At 37.6% G+C, this 17734-nt stretch overlaps 3 protein-coding genes across 4 annotated transcripts in view; 2 read left to right on the top strand and 1 right to left on the bottom strand.

Annotated features, from left to right (window-relative positions):
- The first annotated feature begins 55 nt into the window (after positions 1–55).
- Positions 56–3759, top strand: LOC107739259 (CLOCK-interacting pacemaker-like). Of its 2 annotated transcripts, none has more exons than XM_016551293.1 (4): positions 56–186; positions 707–822; positions 1122–1291; positions 2702–3759. In XM_016551293.1, the coding sequence occupies exons 2-4, from the start codon at positions 777–779 to the stop codon at positions 3584–3586; spliced, it is 1101 nt and encodes a 366-aa protein (XP_016406779.1). In that variant the 5' UTR covers positions 56–186; positions 707–776; the 3' UTR covers positions 3587–3759. The 2 variants fall into 2 exon arrangements, with proteins under 2 accessions (XP_016406779.1, XP_016406780.1); XM_016551294.1 differs by having other exon boundaries at positions 67–186; positions 700–822.
- Positions 3760–7870: 4111 nt separating this feature from the next.
- Positions 7871–9294, bottom strand: LOC107739258 (palmitoyltransferase ZDHHC22-like). Its single transcript, XM_016551292.1, has 3 exons — positions 9253–9294; positions 8642–9199; positions 7871–8562 (listed from the first exon to the last, which is right to left on the bottom strand). The coding sequence occupies exons 2-3, from the start codon at positions 9195–9197 to the stop codon at positions 8276–8278; spliced, it is 843 nt and encodes a 280-aa protein (XP_016406778.1). The 5' UTR covers positions 9198–9199; positions 9253–9294; the 3' UTR covers positions 7871–8275.
- A 554-nt stretch (positions 9295–9848) lies between these two features.
- LOC107739248 (calcium permeable stress-gated cation channel 1-like) overlaps positions 9849–17734 on the top strand; it is a 47565-nt gene continuing 39679 nt past the window's right edge. Inside the window, exon 1 of the mRNA XM_016551282.1 lies at positions 9849–9914. The gene's annotated coding sequence lies outside the window, so the exon portion shown is untranslated. The remainder of the gene's footprint in view (positions 9915–17734) is intronic.

The raw sequence follows: 17734 nt of genomic DNA, 5'->3' as shown, positions 1-17734 counted from the left end.
TCGGCGGTTTCCCTGGTAACAGCCATTTAAGGCAGCCGAGAAGGCGGAGCTGTTTGTAAACTCACGTTGCTCTCTGTGCAATCCAGTTTCCAAAACAACAGAAATATAAGCTTAGTTTTCTCTCGTCAAGCGTCATTTCATACACAAGCCTTAACAAGAGAAGGAGTTTGAGGAGAATTGTTCTCGGTAAGTAAGGAAAAACGTGCATTTTGTGCTGTAGTGTGTGTTTATGGGAGAGTCTCGTGTTTGGCACCGTGTGTCAGGTGCTGCAGTAGCGGGTTCGCGACATTCAGACTCCGTTCATACTGTATGTATAAACTATTCAATACAAGATCTAAAACAAGGTGCCACTGTGGTTGCCAAGCTGTATTTTAAGATGTTAAGATGTTGTTTTTTTCTGTATGAGGGTGCATAAGGCTAGCACTTATATTCGTGGACTTGTTTACTTGTTTTCATAGCACTCTCTCAGTCTCTGCTTATGATTCATTCATGGGCTGTTTATTTACTATGATAAACTTTGCCTAGTAATATTTGCTAATTCATGATAAAGTGTGTTTTTGGGTGTGATAAACCCTATATTTGGTCTATAAGTGAGTAGGAGCTGCATTTCATTGGCTTGAGTCTTAAATGTGCTCATGTTACACTAGATCCTCTTTCAGGTTTTTGACTTACCTTTATTTAATCCATGACTCTGTCCTGCTCTCAGTCATTGCCTGGATCAGGGCTGTACCGATGGACTGAAATCCAACAAATCGGAGCACCAGAGAAGATCCAACATGGGCAACAAACGGAAAGCCTCCAGTGAGATCGACAGAGATTCAGGTTTGTCGTTTATAGATTTTCCAGCTTTGTGTTCTGTTGTGTATCATTAATTTCTCAGCTTACATGAGAAAGTAGATTTCACAGCCCTTGTTTTTTTTTTCTGTGTAAGTATTATGGTTTTAAGCTAAATATGGTGACAGTACTTGTCTTTCTCTCATGCTTTGGTATGATTATTACTAATCCCCCATTACTGATTATATTTATACAATATTGTCTATAATTACATTGTTATAGGTGTATAACTGCACATAATTACTGGGTTTTTACCCTTACCATATTACAATATTTTCTCACTGTAGATGCCAGCTCAGGATATTTTAGTGCTTTGGACCAGACAGAATTTGAAGACATAGGACCAACCAGTACTGCAACACAAAGCATGCCGGCAGCTCCTCAGGTGCCTTTCATTCCTGGCTCACATCCAGGCATCTCTCCCATGATCGTAATGAACAACCTTGTTCTCAAGCAGGTATGACACATTTCTGTAAGTCTCCTTGTCTCTTTATGTTGCTTTTCTGGAAAAGCTTTAGCTCATGACACATAACTGTCTTGTTGCAGTTACGGTATTGTTTTGGTCTCAAAGCTATGTTTACTAAATTTGTTGGTAGTTATAACTCATTACAGACATTTGCCTTGTGATTCTTGGATTGAATACTTTCCAGTGCTTTCTGCTCAGCATCTTTGGCTCACAAAATATTAAGGCTGAATAGGACGTTTGTAAATGATTTAAACTGATCTACGTGTTTTTATGTACCTTACTCAAAGTAGACAAAAAATGTGTTTCTAATATTATATGTATCAAATCTTAATTTTCATTAAATCTATATCAAAAACAGTGATTTATTCATAGCGAAAAGGCATTTGAATTACCCTTTAAAGCAGGGTTTCCCTACCATTTCAGTTGGGATATTGTGCTGTAGGTGAGATATTTCACAACACGTTTCCTCACCGAACCTAATTTAATTTATTGGTGTGGAATGTGGATAATTAAATGTTTCTATGATACGCAATAGGAGACAGGCTTTGATCACGCTCGATATTGCCTCTTGTGTGTACAGCTGTTTTCCATACACGCAAGATGTGATATCATTGCGCTTGCGCATTTCATGCCTGCTGCTGCTTCTTATCAGAGCAAGCAAGCGAAAACATGCTGCATACCTGAATGAGGCGATTACTATAAATATTGTTTTATAAATATTGCAGCTGGGTCAGTGACATAAGGGTATCTGCAATGAAGAAAAGGAAAAATCTAGTCATACAGTATATAAAAATGTACTTTCATGTGGTTTTGAAAAATGTCATGTAACATCATATAAAAAGAAATGATATATTTTCTTTTCACCTGGAGTTCATGTGAGAGCTTATGTGTATTTATATATACATAATAAATATACACAGCATACATACATATATTATGTAAACAAAAACTTTTATTTTGGATGCGATTAATTGCGATTAATTGTTTGACAGCACTAATATATATATATATATATATATAATATAAATTTTTTTGCAAATATTATGATTTATTCATTCATAAATATAATTGTCACCATATGACATATTACAACCTGTACAAACTTTGCCAAAAGTCAAATAATGTTGTTTTAAGAAAAAAATTGACACACAAACATGAGGATCTGTTTTTGATACCAAGACAGTTGCATCACCTTGACATTTTTGACTTGCGTGTCCCCCTAAAATAATCAATTTTAATAAAAACATTTTAATTCAGAAATTACAAACTATTAATTGAATCTATTATTGAATAAGACTGAAAAACATGTGACTCGTTGTTGTTGACTCCTGTTATTGTGAATGAGAACTAAAGAGTATGTGTCTGTTTTACAAAAATGTTCATTGATAATTCTTGTTTCAGCGTAACTCCGTGGCCCCTGCATTAAAACCTTGGGGCATAAACACTTCACTAGATGTGGTTCCTCAGTCCCAGCTGCTTTTCCTACAGCCAGTCATGCCAGCTGGTGACTGTACCGGCCAAAGCTCTGACAAGCAGAAACATTCCAGAAAGCATGTTCCCATGCAAAACAGCTTTCCAAAAATGTCCCCACATCTTGCACAAAGGTCTACAGTCGACGAGGGTCCCAGTGCTATCAATAAGAGGTCAAACCACAGTCATGCTGGAAGACATCAACGACGCCGTTATGATGAAAAACCTTTCCACACTTCCTCTTTGAAACAGGATGTGTCCGAGACGTTTAAAGATTACGATGTAGACCCCAACATTGCTTCTTTGGGAGAAATCGGTCACGCTGTTGAAGACGTAGCTGTGGAAGACTCCTCATCCAGGCTTTCTGACCTTCAGGAGCCCCACACCACCACTTCACCATTCTCACTGTGCACTGACTCCTTCCTCGCTTCATTCCCTCAAAAGAGTCCCGAAGCTTCAGACACCCAGAGCAGTGATGTGGAGAATATCCCAGAGGCACTCTCTCCAAGCTCCAGCAAACGCAAACGCTTCTGCAACACCTATAACATTTTGAATCGGTCAGGCCTGCTGGGTATCACACTGCGCACAAAGGAACTTATTCGACAAAATGAACGTTCCCAGGCCCAGCTTCAGAGTCTGCAGGCTCAGACTGACCTCTTCTTGGAGGCCATATGTAGTGGAGATCCCAAAGTCTGGACGAGATTGCAGCTTATCTTCCAGAACTCTAGAAACAACGAGGAGACACCAGTGGACTCACTGGTGGACTCTGTAAGGGGTGCAGAGCAGGATATCACAGATGTGGGTTGTATGGTGTAGTAGCAGGTTCGGATTTTATTATTTCAGCTGTTGTATCCTTGCTCCAACCGGCACTTTTCTAATCAATCGCTTAGCAAATTTTCAACATCTTGTCATAATATCAGTAGGAAACATCAAAGATTTGAGTCTTCAGTAGAGTCCAGAGATCTAGTTATCACTCCAAGCGTTATCTATCCAACAGTAGTCATCTTTATCTGTCAAAAGTACTCTAGAAACAACGAGGAGACACCAGTGGACTCACTGGTGGACTCTGTAAGGGGTGCAGAGCAGGATATCACAGATGTGGGTTGTATGGTGTAGTAGCAGGTTCGGATTTTATTATTTCAGCTGTTGTATCCTTGCTCCAACCGGCACTTTTCTAATAAATCGCTTAGCAAATTTTCAACATCTTGTCATAATATCAGTAGGAAACATCAAAGATTTGAGTCTTCAATAGAGTCCAGAGATCTAGTTATCACTCCAAGCGTTATCTATCCAACAGTAGTCATCTTTATCCTTGTGTCAAAAGTATATAACGACAGTGTTTAGGTTACAGTTGCACCTTTTTCTAAATAAAGTGATACAGTGATTCAGAATTTATTAGCAAACTCAATTTGAAAAGAACGCTATTAACCGTTCTAGTATTTCAATCTTAATTGGTTACTATTTGGAAAGGAGGCCTTGGAAAACCAGAACTGGAACGCAAAAATAGTTTCTGCTCAGAATCAAAGAAAATGGAAAACAGTTATTTTCTAATCACTGTAACTAAAAAAGGCCTTTAACAAATGATGAAGATATGAGTACTTATACTTAAGTGCACAATAATGATTTTTTTTATTCAGATGAAAATGTGAAATTCAGTATCATCCTCGTGAATATTTGACAATTTGTAGAAATGTGTTTGTAATAATATTGTTTGTATGTGTATAATGTGTTTTCAAATGCATCTCCAAGTAAATGTTCTTGTTATCTATGAGAAAGACCAATGGACGGTAAGAGTAAGGGTAGTAATAACCGTTTGTTCTGGTCAGAATGTATTTGAAGTAGCACTTCAAATGTGGTTGTTATTTGTAATGCCTTGTTGTATTATTAAGTGAGTTGTTTACATTCTTAATGGAGGTTGTAATTGTCGTTAGGTCTGGATGTGAATGAGCAAATTGGCAAATGTACAATTTATTTATTTTTTTTCCGTAGCAATCTGTTATACTGCATGCATACAGACTGTTTATTGTGTTTGGAAAGCAGGTACTAATAAGCTTTGATGACAGAGGCCAGGTTTAGTGGAGTAATGAATGCACTGAATGAATGTGATGGCATGTACACTGTGCAAGTGTACTTTGCTGTACAAATGTTCTTTTCTTTTCTTTTTCTATTGTTGTTGTCTGGTTCGCATTTGTATTTGCTTTCCAAAAATATAAACACATTGTGTTGATTTATCAGAACCCGATGCTAAATGACACATTTTTGCTGTAGAAATCTATGCAATAGTCTTGTTTAGTTTTAGCATTGTACTGAAGTGCAGTTTTGTATTCTGTAGGTGTCGTTTGATTTTTATGTGCCTTCAAATAAAGGCATTTTAAATATATATTCAAGCTGTGCCCTGGTTATTAGTTATTTTAAGTTTGAACAATTTGTTCAGTAAATCATAGATTAACGTGTTTTAAGATTGAAGCTGATCTCCAAGAAAAGCCCTTAAGGTTGTGTTTTGGTTAAAGTCGTTTTATATAAAGATATTGGTGGTAACCTAAATAGTTACAAATAAATCAATCACAGAAAAACATTCATCAACAGAAAATGTTCATCATCATTGCATGCCATGTTTTTCATGCATCAAATACAGAAACGTAATATTAATTCACAACAGTATAACACTAAAAAGGTGGTAGAAATTGATTATATGAAAATATCATCTTAGCTGTGATAGCATAATAAACTCCAGCTTCTGAACAACTAACCTGCATCTAAACCAAGCCTAGACATCTGATCCAGTCAAGATGGACGTGAAGGATATTTTGATAAGATATGATGCTCAGTTCAACTGCAGCCAAAGGATGTTGAGGGCCATGTTTCAAAACCTCAAACAGGACTGAGAGCAGAGCAATTGTAAGCGTGCACTTATAATAATTGAAACGCTGACATGAAACTTAATAGTGGATTGCTGTTTTATAAGAGGGTTTCAGTTACAGAACAGTGACCCTCCATTATTACTAATTACGTTGTCCATGTTGGACAGATCGCAAAGAAAAAAATTAGCACATATTTACTGCTTGGTTTGATCGTGCTGTAAATCAACATTTTTTAGTTAATCTGTCCTCTATGGGAAATGTAAAAAGAAATTTTAATATAGCACCAAACTCAAAATGCTTTCTGCAAGCCTTAATGATAAAAAACCACACGATATCTGCCATTTACTGTAAGTAACAGAAAGTGATCCAATCAAGTATAATAAAATGTTTTTTATAACTAATAAAATAATAAATAATTAAAATTGATTATAATATGAAAATAAATTTGTTATGATATGACCAATAACTTTTTAAAGATATGTATTTTTTAGAAAATTATTTTTTAGAAAAATGACGTTGGTAACAAGTACATGTGTGCTTTTCAGAAATGAACTGAAAATGTAATTCTGGTCCAGTCGAAATTAACTGAAAGGAATTTGAATTGAGGTAGCAAATAGGATGAATTTAAATTTCAGAAATTTGAATATTGAATGGAAGTGGTATTAAAATAATTGGAATTCAAAGAAGTTCATATGACTGCAATGTTTAAATAGAAATGCTAAGTAAGTGAAGACACACTTGTTCACTATAAGGCTGCTTTTATTTGATCAAAAATACTGTGAAAACAGTAATATTATGATAACATTAGAATTTAAAATAACTTTCCAAATGATCAACATTGAAAATTGTTGTGCTGCTATAATATTTCTGTGTAAACCATAAGGATGATGAATATAAAGTTCAAATGAACAGCAATTAGTTAAAGTAGTAATCTTGTGTTGCATTCTAAATGTCAATTGAATGCATTCTTGTTGAATAAAAGTATTAATTTCATTCAAAAAAGCCAAAAGTTTTAAGCCATTAACTCCAAAGGATTTATAGTTTTTTTCTTTTCTTTTTCAGTTTTAGTATTTATGCATTGCCTGTGTTTTTTTTTTAATTGCAAGTAAATTTCTATTTAAATTACAATTGAACTTCCTGTGGTGTGTGGCCAGTTCAATTCAATTTCTAACTAAATGTCACCCACATTTTAGCAGGCCACTTGTGTACAGTAGCGTGTTTAGGCACCACGCAACCCACGCAATTGCATGGGCCCCCGCGGAACGCGAACCGGTGTTCTGACAAATAATGCTACCAATCAGATTATGCTACCAGCACTGTATTTATCCTACTGTAAGGGTAGGTTTAGGGTTGGGGTAGGTGTACATGTTAATAAAGCCTCACACCTTATTAATATCATGCTGGAAGCAAAATCTGATAGGTACAAACTCTGCAGGACACCGGCCCTCCAGGATCAAGTTTGGTGACCCCTGGTCTACACCTACCACAACCCTAAACCTACCCTTACAGTAATGCAAATACAGTAATTATGTGTTATATTCGAGGTTGTAGCTAGAAGGGATAATTTTTTCTACCTATTAGATTGTGTTTTATTAAAGTCTACACCTACCACAACCCTAAACCTGCCCTTACAGTGATGCAGATACACTAAATATTGTTGTTCAGCATGAGAAAAAGGACGCGATATTGATGTGCGCATGCGCAGTAAACCCTGGTAGGACAATCTGACGGGTAGGATAAAATGTCAGGACACCTGGCGCGGGTAAAATAATTGTAATGCTGAAGGTGAGGTAGAATTCATATTTCTTCATTAAATAACTTACAAAATAATTTGAAAACTTTCTGTGAGGCGTAATTTTACAAACAGCACGAGTTCTCCGCGAGCTGACTTTCCCTCTCAAAATGCGCAAAAAATAAAAATTATAAATATAAATAAAAATCGCTAGAGACACCAGAATTCTTTATTACATTCTGTTGTGCTCCTATGCACATGATGTTCAAATATGTTGTGCTATAGTATGCTGAGTAAATCTCTCTCTCTCTCTCTCTCTCTCTCTCTTTCTGAAGGGCCTTTTTTATTTAAAAAATGTGCTTTATGTGACTTTTTCTGTTTGCTTGGAGGCATTTGTAAACTGCAGTAATAAGATAACTTGAAATTCTCAACATCTTTTTACATCATTTATCGTATTGTATCGCATTGGTATCGATAAAATGTAAACGATACCCATCCCTACCCCGGAATTGATCGCAAAATCCACCGAGGGGGGCCCCACCCAGGACACTTGCCAAGGGCCCCCAAAACACTAAACACACCCCTGCTTGTGTAATAGTGTGCTGATTACCTAGTGTGCGTTGTTTTGTAAATACCCATCCAACCTTTAATACCGGCCTCCTTCTCTGATGCTGCTAATCACTGCTGCCCTGAACTAGGGCTGAAATTGAGTTTCAACACAGTGCTGATAGACATAGATATGGGTGTTACAACCTCTTTGTGACATAACGCTGTCCTAATTTGTGCAGCGTTGACAGAAATCCACTGAAAAGGTAGATCAGTTGCATGCACTGAAGCCCGTATCACATTTAATAACTGGTCGACACAGGTCAAATCATGATGAACACACTGATATGGGAAGTTCTTGGCTTTTCAGTCATGTCTGTGATCATGGTAGACCTGCCGGTTCCCAGGTATGGTCTCCACAGTCTGAACTGGCAGGAAAAGGCCCAGAGCCCAACGGGAACCGAAAACATCAGTCAGGTTGGCAAGCCAGGTCCCACGACTCTCTGACAGCTGCCCTTTCTGCAGCTCGCACCAGGTCTGCCCTCGGGCTACTAGTAGAAGCTGCTGACAGCAGAAACCGGCGCTAACCAGTCCGATACCCAGCCAGACATACAGCATTATAACCAGAAAGAACTGGAGACCTGAAATCAAACCTGAGGGGAGAAAAGAAAGAATGTTCTTATCAAGGATATTTGAAGTAGGAAAGCCTCAAGAAAACAAAATTAAACCTACCAAGGAAGAAGTAACCTGTCGAGAGCGGTAGAAGAGTGAGGAACGTCAGTGGGTTCTCAAAGGAAATGGAGTATTCCATTGTAAGATACGCCACCCCGACTACCAACGAATACAGACAACAGCAGGACGTATAGATGCTGAACATAATAAAGTAGCGCATGTTCCTATTCCCGATGCAGTTTCCTGTGAAAAAGCAGTGGTGGTCCCGTTTTAGAATCACTTTCTTACACACTTTACAGAAGTGGCGTCCATTCAGGAGGTAGTGGGCGTCAATTCGGTCCGGGCAGTCGGGTGAACAGACTGGAATTACTGTCTCGTTGGCACTCTCAGATGGGTACCATATAGTCATTGTGTAATTACCCAATGCGTTCCCCATGAGGAAGAGAAAGACAGTGATGTGGACCAGCATGGTGGGATTTAGCGCTACATCTGGACTTCGGAAAACAGTGGGCATGAAGAGGAGGAAGTGGAGGGCGAATGTGACCACGGTTGCAGTGTAGAAGTATGCAGGTGCAATCGTGTTGAGTAGTCTGAGTTTTACCATCCTGAACAACATGCCTGTGTTAGATTAATGAAACAGAAGCTTGATGATGATATTGCTGGGTTATTACCTGACGCCGGCTAGACCAGAAGAGCCGCTGTATCATCCCTCACTCACGCTGCTAGGAGATTAGCCTATAATTCATTAAGAAAAAGCAAATCAGTTATAATTTCGTAATACTGAGCGCATCTGTTCGCGACGTGTCTCAGTAGTTTAGCGCCGCCTGCTGGTGTGGATTCAGCATCCAGCTCCTTTGGAAATAAGAAAAACAGTCAAACCTATATAGCTACACTCGTTATGGATATGTTTAGGTGTTTATTCATTATTCTGTATTACTATGTGAGTTTATATAAATATTTTATATATGTATGCCGCTGAATAATACTGTTTTCCACACAATGTGCACTTACAACGTTCACCAACAGATGGCAGTGCAAATCAATTCTTATTTTAAGCAGATACGTTTATTTAATTATTTCTGCGGCGTTTGATTCATGTAAAACCATGCCTTAAGACTTAAAACTAGCATTTTAAGATGTGGTTCATGCCAACAAGCTGGTGTCTGTGATACGCAGAGACACAAAGTCAAAAGTTTTTCGTTTTCGTGTTTGGTGAAGGCGTGTCTCTTTCCACACGGTCCCTGAGCGGATGGGCGCTCCCCGTGTGCGCTGGTGCTGATGCAGACAGACAGAAGCATCCTGCCGGACATAAACCACAGGACGTGTTTGAAAGGTAAGCCGCACTATTGTTATATTCACCTCGCTTCTGATGAACTATTCTCAATTGTATCGTACAGGAAAGGATTCAACAAACGACTCAATGATTCATTCCGAACTTCAACGGCTTTTAAAAGTGGGCGTTTTGATATCACAGTTATAGACAATGCGTTTAAAACGCTATTGCTGCAGAGACCTAGGCTATGCTTGGGTGCTAAACACAGAGGAGGGGTGATACTTAAATAATTGAACTGCTTGAGGTGTCTGGAAATACTATGGGCATATTGATGGCATAAGAATGGTTTTGCTTTGGCTTGTTTGTTTACCGTCTCATGTACAACATCTCCAGGAGCCCCGCTGTTTTATTGAGCCAGGGGAGTGCGATTGTGAGATCCTAATATTATCTTTTTAAAGTTATGGTTGCTGTGCTGCTGCTGCTGCTGATAATGGCTGTATTAGTCCTCACATGCTGACAGCTGGGAGTTTAATGTCTGGATAATGTATTGAATGGGGATCAAGTCAAAGCTGCGCGTTACAAATCAGAGGATGGGGGCGGATAGATTTCTCCACGCTGTTGCCAAGAAGCTGTGATGATGCTCAAGCAGATAATCATAATAGCTTTCACAATTAGAAATGTAGTCTCTAATCATCCCTTTGAGAATCAAACATTACTTTAACAGGTAGAGGGGGAAACTCACAAACCTGCCAGGGACATGTGCTGGTTATATCAACACAAAAACACTGCCTTATAGTCATGAAAATCTAATGAGAGTAATCACTGTGATTAAAAGGAATTTGTTAAAAATAGCCTACTTTATAAAATGTCCAAATGCAATGGACCATCCAAAAGTTTGGGGAGGAAGTGTGCTTCATTGTTATGAAAGTGATGTTATTTCAAAAAAATAGTCTTCATTTACTACAACATTTATTTATTTGTTTGTTATTATGGATTTTTGAAATGGACATATTGTTCATTTCAACTCCAACTGTGCAACCATAAAGAATTCATGGATGCATAATAACATATTGTAACATTGTGTTATCAGGAGGTTTTTCAGTACCCAGCATGCTTTGCGTGAGCCTAAAGGGCATGAATAAAAGTAGACAGTTGAGTGTTATTCTTTGTGTTTTTGAGCGATATGAACAGGGGAAATGTGTGACTGCTTAATGTTCTGTTATGCCACCATTTAGAAAGGATTCTGTTTTTTATTGTGTTTGTTATTGTGGTGAAGAGTGAAGTTTGTGCTCTGTTCAGAGAGAACTAATGTATGCTAACACTGGCTTTTCTTAGTAAAACAAGGTCTCCTCTGCCTTGTACCACCCACCTGCATCCTTGGCTACAATATCTGCTAATCTAACAGGACAAACCAGTATAATCATGCTGTTCACCAGCAAAAAATTTGGCGGTTCTGCTAATGAAACAGCAGGTTGTTGCTGGTTAAGCCAGTCAGCTAATGTGATTCTTCGGCTTTATTCCATGTGCTAACCAGGTGTGACACAGCAGTCTTCAGTGCAAATCAGATCTTTTATCAAATCAATTTTTGTGCCACGACAACAAAACGTCTATAAAAAAATGAAGCAATAAAAAGGTGCAAACAAACCTGCACACCAAAATCAAAACCCTATGCTAGTATTGATTACCTTTAAAATAGCAAACCACCTCATCACCAGTTATACTTTATACTCTGACAAGCTAACATAAGATTTTAAGCCTCTGTGGCATTTGTAAGACTTGTCATGCTTTCGGAAAGAAGTAATCTCTAAATCAGTGGTTCCCCCATGCACCGAGCAATAAATGCCTGACACTTCATCAATGGCCAGTGTCCATCTGACTATTAAAGGGGTCATATGATGCGATTTCAAGTTTTCCTTTCTCTTTGGACTGTTACAAGCTGATTGTGCATAGATAAGATCCCTGAAGTTGCAAAAAAAAATGAAGCAATAAAAAGGTGCAAACAAACCTGCACACCAAAATCAAAACCCTATGCTAGTATTGATTACCTTTAAAATAGCAAACCACCTCATCACCAGTTATACTTTATACTCTGACAAGCTAACATAAGATTTTAAGCCTCTGTGGCATTTGTAAGACTTGTCATGCTTTCGGAAAGAAGTAATCTCTAAATCAGTGGTTCCCCCATGCACCGAACAATAAATGCCTGACATTTGCGGTCTTCATCAATGGCCAGTGTCCATCTGACTATTAAGGATAAGACACAGTTATGGCACCAGTCACCAGTCAGATTTTCCATCTGCTTTACATATAAATGGAGCATCTTTGAATGATATTCAGCGATGCATGATTACCAAACTTACTGTATAAAGCAATTAATAGTAGTCGAAATGTCACTGCACTTGCTGACAGAATGTTGGTTGAAGCTCATAATTGGATCATGAATAAATCATCAGAATGAACACCTGCTCTTGGCTGATGTCTCTTTCGGCTCCCATTCCTTACTATTCTCATTAAAGAAGAAATATTAGTGGCACCTTGCTGGAATTGGTTTTTGGTTTGCCAGTTGCATCAGAGGGGTGAAAACTTTTGACTCTTATATACCGTAGCCCATGGTGAATCTCTCAAAGTCTCCTTTCTGTGTTTCATTTTCATGTTTCATGTTTGTTTGGTTTCTACTTTATCAACAAATACTTTATATATGTGTGTGTTCATGTGTGTGTGTGTGTGTGTGTGTGTGCGTTCATATTAGTATAAAGCAATTAATAGTAGTCGAAATGTCACTGCACTTGTGACAGAATGTTGGTTGAAGCTCATAATTGGATCATGAATAAATCATCAGAATGAACACCTGCTCTTGGCTGATGTCTCTTTCGGCTCCCATTCCTTACTATTCTCATTAAAGAAGAAATATTAGTGGCACCTTGCTGGAATTGGTTTTTGGTTTGCCAGTTGCATCAGAGGGGTGAAAACTTTTGACTCTTATATACCGTAGCGCATGGTGAATCTCTCAAAGTCTCCTTTCTGTGTTTCATTTTCATGTTCCATGTTTGTTTGGTTTCTACTTTATCAACAAATACTTTATATATGTGTGTGTGTGTGTGCGTTCATATTAATATTAAACCAAGTACATTAAAGTCTTATCATGTGAATGTTTTTCAACATTTTTACATTTCAATACAATTGCTATAATACAGTAAAAAGACATATTTAAAAGCTTTTATTCTTTGTAAACAGCATAGATAGCATGAAAGTTGCAAACAAAGAGATGCACCTTTCATTTAATCAAGTGCTCACTAAAACATTGTGTGTGTTCGTTCATGTGTTCGTGTGTGTGTGTGTGTTCATGTGTGTGTGTGTGTGTGTGTGTGTGTGTTCGTTCATGTGTTCGTGTGTGTGTGTGTGTTCATGTGTGTGTGTGTGTGTGTGTGTGTGTGTGCGTTCATATTAATATTAAACCAAGTCCATTAAAGTCTTATCGTGTGAATGTTTTTCAACATTTTTTACATTTCAATACAATTGCTATAATACAGTAAAAAGACATATTTAAAAGCTTTTATTCTTTGTAAACAGCATAGATAGCATGAAAGTTGCAAACAAAGAGATGCACCTTTCATTTAATCAAGTGCTCACTAAAACATCTCACTTATATATCAAGTTAATTTCTTTTCAGACATGACTGAAAGTTGTGTTGTCCAAGATGTGTTGTACAAGTGGATCAGTTCCTAAAGGGATAGTTCATCATGTCATTTTTATTCATCTTGATGTCTTTCCAAACCCGTATGACTCTTAATATATCTGTGATATATCATAACAATATTATGATCATTTAGAAAATAATTCTGTACAGTGGCAGAACATGAAATAAAGCACCAGCAGTGTCACCAAAATAGTAAGTGACACTAAAAAAAGTACATGCAACTTGCTGAAGATTTCCCAAGTGCCAAAACAACCCAATATTTAGGTGGCAGAAATGCACCATTCTTATTCTTTTTCTGCCATTTTTAATGCTGGTTGAAAAAAACCAAGGCAAAAATATGCATTTCTGCTAAGTTTACATAACATATAAACCGTAATTTTAAAAGAATATGTTTATGATGGTAGTCATGTTAGACTAGAATGCATTAGTATCTCTATTCCATGAGCTTTAGAAGAAATATAGAGCAAACCGTAATAGCAATCTATAAAACATCATAAACTATAACACTCCAAAAAGACAACAAATAGCTCAGTAAAATCTATGATGTGTTTATAAATTAGTAAATGCATTTACTACCATGATTAAGCATTTTACTAATGGTCTAAACAGCACGACACTACCGGCTTCAATTCTGGACTTCATTCCACATCAATGACAAATATGAATCATAAACATATTTACCTCATTAATACAATGTGAGGGAGGAGGCAGATGTGAGTAGACGTTCACAAAAAATGAATACCTCTTTGAAAACAGCTGTTGGGAATCGTGCCAAAACCATTCGTTTAGCCAGCAGGTGTGACTACATCACGAGAGGCTTGAAACAAACCTTATTTTAGTTCATAATGTGCTTTCCCAGAGTTTGTAGACATGCTGCTTAGTCATTTTCCGAGACTGCTGCTTTCTCTCCAGTGGCTCGGTGATCAAAAGCTTGTAATACATTCCTGAGAACACACAACAAATAATCCTCGGTAAAATGTGTATTTGGCATCTCTACGCAGCACAGGCATGAATATTTAATGGTGCACTTGGCTGAGATTGAAAGTTGATACATCCCTCTGCAGTACACCAAGAGCCACAGAGGCTGGAGCGTGAGCTATAGAAAGTTCACATAGGTAGTGGTTGGATATGGATAGATGGAGCTGTTCATCTTCCGTAGATTCCCTTTTGCATCATGACATCCAACAGCTGGCACGTAGACAGTTTCTGGCCTTGTTTGTCAGTACTTTGTCATCATCTGCGTGATTTGTTGTGTAAGGACCACATACGGGTTTGTTTTTAATATTATCTTTGGTGCAATATTGTCTCGTTCATACACCCACACACATACACAAAAAGATTGAGGCTGGCACCTGAGGCCTTCACACAGTGCAACAGTGTGTGTGTGTGTGTGGGGGGGGGCGGCATCCTTGGTATCAGACAGAGGTTAGGATGTTTGACTGAGATATATGAATGACCAGCGTCTGGGCCAGTTAACATACCTCAAAGGTTGCTTATTAAAGCTGCAGTTGTAAAAATAAATATGAAAGAAATTATGGCTCTGAAACCATTGATGAAACCATTAAGTAGACCAAGCAGTTCTTTTCACTTCTTGTACCAAATGCCCATTTTCCCCGGATTTATAGGTAAAAACAAACCACAGGGGCTGATTTGTTTGTAGCTTATGGCAGTGGTGCCCAAACCTGCTCCTGGAGGGCCAACATCCTACAGAGCTTGGTCAAAGACTTCAAAAACACAAAGATGGTGCACTTCTATTACTATGAATGGGAAAAAGTGCAAGTCCCGCCTTCTGAAAAAAAGAGCTAATTGCTAATTGGCAAAGACATTGCATCACTGCAGATGATGTTAGAAACTCACACTTAGGACTGCACATGCGGGGGCTAGTTGGATGGTCTAGCCTGGAAAATAAGCTTTTCTATGCTGTTTGAGCATAAGAAACAACATTTATTAGACAGTTGTTGTCAGATTTCATTGGTGATTTCAAGGATGAAATTTAATCGTAAGTTTGGTGAACAGCTTTTGAGGATTTAATGTTTCCCCATTCAAAGAGTTATACGCTATAGCTGCATGACTGAAATAGATGCCCAAGAGGTGTTTCAAAGATAGCTGTTGAGTGAAACTTACCATAAAGAGACTTTGGTTCATATGGAAGTTTGTTTCCACCACTGAATAGAAATAAAAAAGGCAATTGCAACTTATTATCTCACAATTCTTACTTTTTTCTCAGAATTTCAAGATATAAAGTCTTCATGTTATAAAGTTGAAATTGTGAGATATAAACTTGCAATTCTGAGAAAGTCAAAATTGTGAGATATAAACTCACAATTCTGACTTTTTCTCAAAATTGTGTTTATATCTTGCGATTCTGACTTTATAACACGCAATTACGAGTTAATGTATAAAGTTAGAATTGTGAGATTAGTTGGATGGTCTAGCCTGGAAAATAAGCTTTTCTATGCTGTTTGAGCATAAGAAACAACATTTATTAGACAGTTGTTGTCAGATTTCATTGGTGATTTCAAGGATGAAATTTAATCGTAAGTTTGGTGAACAGCTTTTGAGGATTTAATGTTTCCCCATTCAAAGAGTTATACGCTATAGCTGCATGACTGAAATAGATGCCCAAGAGGTGTTTCAAAGATAGCTGTTGAGTGAAACTTACCATAAAGAGACTTTGGTTCATATGGAAGTTTGTTTCCACCACTGAATAGAAATAAAAAAGGCAATTGCAACTTATTATCTCACAATTCTTACTTTTTTCTCAGAATTTCAAGATATAAAGTCACAATTGCATGTCATAAAGTTGAAATTGTGAGATATAAACTTGCAATTCTGAGAAAGTCAAAATTGTGAGATATAAACTCACAATTCTGACTTTTTCTCAAAATTGTGTTTATATCTTGCGATTCTGACTTTATAACACGCAATTACGAGTTAATGTATAAAGTTAGAATTGTGAGATATAAACTCGCAATTGTAAGAAAGCAGTCAATCTTTTTTAAAGCAGAATTGGACTTGGTGAGTTTGTAAGTGCAATTGTGAGTTTATACAACCCAATCTCACAGCAATTCAAACATATTTTATGAGGTGGCTAATTTTCACAAATCATACAAATTCGTACGATTTGTAAAAAATCATACGTATTTTATGAGGTGGCAAATTCATAGGAATTCATACGAAGGACCACACCTAACCCCACCCCTAAACCTACCCCTCACAGAAAACGAGGGAGGTCGTACAAATTCGTATGAATTAGCCACCTCATAAAATACAATGAGTGTTGGTTTATATCTTGCAATTCTGACTTTATAACTCAAAATTGTGAATTTATATAATGCAATTCTAAGAAATGTCAGAATGGCAAGCTTATGTCATGCAATTCTGAGAAAAAAAAGTGATAATTGTGAGACAAAGTTTAATTTTCTTTTATTTAGTGGTTGAAATGGACTTGCGGTTTAGCTCCAACCCACTTGAAATTTTCTAGTAAGTCTGGGGACCTTGATTAGCTGGTTCAGGTGTGTTTAATTGAGGTTAGAGCTAAACTCTGAACAGTCTACCGGGGGCAGGTTTGGACACCCCTGGCCTATGGCATTATGGGGTGAAATCCGTCCCTTTAAGGAAAATGTACAGTCATTTTAGACCATTAGCAGGACATAATCATAGAAGTATATTATTAGAGAAATCAAACAGCTACTTATCAAATAAATAAATGGATATTGATCAGAGTTACTGAAAATATTGATTTTGAAAATAAAAAAATAGCCTATGTGAAAAGAAGGAGAGCACAGAGTAAAGGCCCCTTCCGAAGAAGAAAGAAAACTATATAACTGTAGCGAATCAGATGGGTGGTTATACTTATTGATAAAAATATACCCTTTCAAATGGAATCTGTTGATAAAGACAAATCCGGCAGATATATTATTTTAAGAGGAACGATTGCGATGCAAAGAATAACCTTAGTAAATGTATACCGTCCTGAAATGGAGGGTGCTGATTTTATTCATAATATATTCTTCAAATGTGCATGCCATATTGCAGAGCTAATAATTGGAGGAGACTTCAATGCTAGCCCCCGGCCTCTGCTCACTGTAGGCCGCCACCGCTCACTCTAACCCTCCGGCTGTTCCTCACGCTAGCTCCCGGCCTCTGCTCACTGTAGACCGCCGCCGCTCCCCCTAACCCT

Source organism: Sinocyclocheilus rhinocerous, unplaced genomic scaffold (assembly GCF_001515625.1).
Source record: "Sinocyclocheilus rhinocerous isolate Xijiao unplaced genomic scaffold, SAMN03320098_v1.1 scaffold495, whole genome shotgun sequence".
Lineage (NCBI taxonomy): Eukaryota > Metazoa > Chordata > Actinopteri > Cypriniformes > Cyprinidae > Sinocyclocheilus > Sinocyclocheilus rhinocerous.
Note: the sequence above shows the minus strand (reverse complement) of the source record. Positions and strands in the feature narration are given on the sequence as shown.